At 39.0% G+C, this 3,719-nt stretch overlaps 1 protein-coding gene across 2 annotated transcripts in view; it reads left to right on the forward strand.

Annotated features, from left to right (window-relative positions):
* Positions 1-745: 745 nt before the first annotated feature.
* The window catches only part of mmadhca (metabolism of cobalamin associated Da), a 5,544-nt gene continuing 2,570 nt past the window's right edge, over positions 746-3,719 (forward strand). The window contains exons 1-5 of one of the 2 annotated variants that reach the window (XM_005739871.1): positions 746-827; positions 1,312-1,354; positions 2,458-2,599; positions 2,714-2,931; positions 3,222-3,327. In XM_005739871.1, the coding sequence (XP_005739928.1) occupies positions 1,346-1,354; positions 2,458-2,599; positions 2,714-2,931; positions 3,222-3,327 (475 nt within the window). In that variant the 5' untranslated portion in view covers positions 746-827; positions 1,312-1,345. The other variant, XM_005739872.1, reaches the window with a different exon arrangement.

Below are 3,719 nucleotides of genomic sequence, written 5' to 3' on the forward strand. Positions count from 1 at the left end.
CAGCTATCATGAATATCATGAAAACTTTTCAAGGTAACAGACAGACACATTAGTGTCACATTACAGGGCGAAGCAGATCAGTACTGCTGTTATAAATACTGCCTTGGTTCTGTTAACTGTTGATTTGCTGCCATCTTGTGCTGAGATTTAAAAAAGATCATTTGAATTTCACCATGTCGAAATGTTGTATGCTTTGCAAAATCTCCACTCCACATCCAGGCTGACCTTGTGATTGGATCGGAGACTATGCAATTATGTGGGCTGCAAAGAAATGCCTGGATGAGATGTGGAGTGAGAGGAAATGTCTGTTAAAAAGTTTGTGTTAGGTGATGCTGATTTAAGAGTCTTTGATACAGTGCATCTAAGAATATAAAGCGGGTGAAGAAAGACGTAATAAAAAAGTGTTTTTGATTTGGAATTATTCATTCTCATTATTCATTCTCATTCAGCACAGATACAGGTATGATTTACTCCTCTGTCTTCTTTAGTGTTTGCCCAGTTATAGACCTAAACATCAGCGTAACAAGTTAAGAAAATGCACCCAGCAAGGCAGAGCTACTGACAAAGAAAGAAGAATAGAAACTCTGTAGAATTAAACAACAAGCATAAAGCAAATGTTCTTGTATTGACAAGAAGTAATCGTAGAAAATTTTCACTCACTGACGGAGACAACTGCAAACCGCCCACTAGATGGCGCTCAATGCACACAGAGCATACATACGTGTAGAAGAAGAGGAGGGCGTTACGGAAGTCGTGCGGGATTCATTTGTCCCTCCTGACTTTCCGTCGTTGTTTTGTAAAAGCATACAGTACGTGCAAGTCGACAGGTACGGAACAGTGTGTACTTTGCTGTACTCCCAACAACACAATAACATTTGTTTTCTTTATTATGAACACGAAGGCGCTCGTGCTTTGCACTGTGCAGTGGTCTTTTTAAGGTCACGTGAAAACAGGAAGTGCTTTAGATGAACTCTTATTTAAAAAAAGAGAAAGTGATAAGAGTAGATATCAGCTGACCGAACGACTCTCCTTGTGATAGCTGGTGCCAAAGCTAGCTGTGTTGTTAGCTAGCTGATAGTTGAACCTAAGGTATTTTAGAGGATTATAGTCTGTGTAGATTAATGTGTGAAATAAGTGTATTGGTCACATGTGTTTCTTCATGGAGGGACACATGCAGTCATTGCATCATACAAGCTATTTTAGCTCGGCTGGTTAGCAAAGCTAACATTTGGGAGTTTTAAAGTTTTCTTTTGCGTTTTCTGTTGGGAATAACAGTTTCTATCTTCTTCTTGTTACTCTTTCATCAAACAGGTTCAAGGATAAAAGGCGAGGGAAACTAAGCACAATGTCTAATGTAAGTGACCATTTTCCTCATGCTAATGCTATGGCTCATGCTAATGTTATGGGTACTGCTATTCACTTAGGCCAGAGTAGATTTTAAAAAGAATGTCTGATTGTCTAAGAAATAACTTTAAATCATTTTAAAACGCTGCACAATGATTTTGAAATCATTGAAACCCTATATTGATATTAAATATAGGGTTTCAGTTACAGGCAGTACTAGCTGTTGGCCCGTTCAGGCCAATAACATTTTTATTCACCACTCAAGTGTAGCATTAAAGCACACTGTCTGAAACCACTCCTCGCTAATGAGTATTTTGGGGTTTTGTTTTTTTGTTTTTTTATTGGCAGTATTTTCATATTATTTCATTAATTATTTCATATTAAAAGGTCAAAACTTCATCAAACCACATGTTCAGATTGTTTAAATGCTAAAGAGAACAATATGTTTTTATCTGTTTCCAGTCAGAATAAAAGCAACATAAAAATCAAAGCTGTTTTTATGCAGACAAACGTCTTAGTTAGCTTGAAATAACATTAAAATTGTCAGATTTCAAATAAACGATGTCTCAACATAAAAGAGAAAAGATTAAGGGAACGCTAACTCATAAAAATGAGTTTGTAATAGTCTTCTAAAGAAATGACACAATCAGCTGACCTGATTGGTGGAGGGAGGCTGTTTCACAGTTTGGCCGCCCGCCACTACCTCAAAAGCACTGGTTTTAATCTTTGGTTTTAAAATCTGAGCGAGAGACAGTTAGGAGACCTCTGTTAGAAGATTGGAGAGGTCAGCTGCAGTGATAAGGTCTTAGAAGCTATGTTATATAGGAAGTCCATGTGTTGAACTGTGTCATCCTCTCCTCTTTATGAGATCAATTCCAAAAAAAATTGAAAAGTTTTAGTCTGATCACAGGAAAGCATTAAATTCCTCAATACTCCAACGTATTAGATGCATCTGTCTCTTTATTTCCAGAGAACCAGAACTAAATGGCAGCATCCAGTTTGTCCTAAACAAAACATACAGTAAAAGTATGAGGCTGCAGACAGTCCACCGTGGGCAGGGCTGTTCCTGTTTCATGTATCTGTCTGTCAACACATGTCGTCGTCTGTCTGCAGGTGCTGTGTGGTCAAAGCAGGGCGGTCCTGTCTCGTGCTGCTGGCTGTCGAGCTTTAGCTTCTCTCAGGGCTGGAACAACCAGAACCTTCTCTGCTGCGAGCTCAGATGAGCCTTACATAGCGGTATCACATACAGACTCAGGTGAGTCGAACAGGAAAGGACGTCAGGCAGTGTTGCAATGCAGTTTTCAGTAGTAAACTGTTTAGCACCTGTGGCAGCAAACGCTGACAAATCATCTTTGTCACATCACTCCAGGCCCAAGGACTGTGTGGCCTGATGAGAACATGGGACCATTTGGACCTCAGGACCAGCGCTTCCAGTTGCCTGGTAACGCTGGGTTTGACTGCCACCTGGAGGGCATGGAGGACCAAAAGAAGGCTCCGGTTCACAAGACGGTGCCTGATGTGCTGACGGTTCCAAGCAGCACAGAGAGACACCAGTTCATACTGGCCCAGTTTGTCAACGAGTTCCATGTAAGATTTTTGAATAGTTACATTATGAGCTGTAACACAGTCAGAGCTTTTAGGACTACAGTTCAGAGCAGCAGAGAGAACAAATTAAAGTCAATGTCTTTGATTTATTTTAAATGTAAGTGAGCTGCTGTGGCTCATTGGTTTCAGGAGAAACACAGATGTCAGTAACACTTCATTGTAAGATTCCAAGTATGACAATTAACAATAAATAAATAAAAATTGAAAAAATAAGCCAGAGCTACATTTTTACCACTTTTGTCTAAGAGGGTGTGTGATTGTTTGTTTTTCAGGGAAAGCTCGGGCCTATTTCCACGAGAGTAAGCAAAGCTGAGCAGTACTTTAATCAGACAGAAACAGACTGTGCCATAAACTCCTGCCCAGAGCTGCTGAGGAAAGGTAAGAGAGATTCATCCAGCATTACCTTCGCTGACTGTGAGTGTGGGCAACACAAGCCAAAATGGTATCTGGATATTTAAGAATTTACGATAACAATATTTCTGATGATATAGAAGGAAAAAATACTGAATATTGTGGTCATAAATATTTTGTACTTGTAAATCAGACTGTGTAGTTGTGAACTGAGTTTTGTAACCTTGCAAACCAAAATATCTAAAAGATTGATGTTTGTGCATCTATAGATGAGAATTTGCGTCTGTGTATTTAAAAAAAAAAAAGATTATACACATACAAGGGAAAAAACTACTAACTTACATTTTTCTGATTTTTTTCGTTTCCAAGGTTACAAAACTCAGTTCACAACTACAACAAACAGAATGGTTTGAGGTAGA

This window comes from Pundamilia nyererei, unplaced genomic scaffold, assembly GCF_000239375.1.
Source record: "Pundamilia nyererei isolate P.nyererei 1_Seehausen unplaced genomic scaffold, PunNye1.0 scaffold00094, whole genome shotgun sequence".
Taxonomy (NCBI): Eukaryota; Metazoa; Chordata; class Actinopteri; order Cichliformes; family Cichlidae; genus Pundamilia; species Pundamilia nyererei.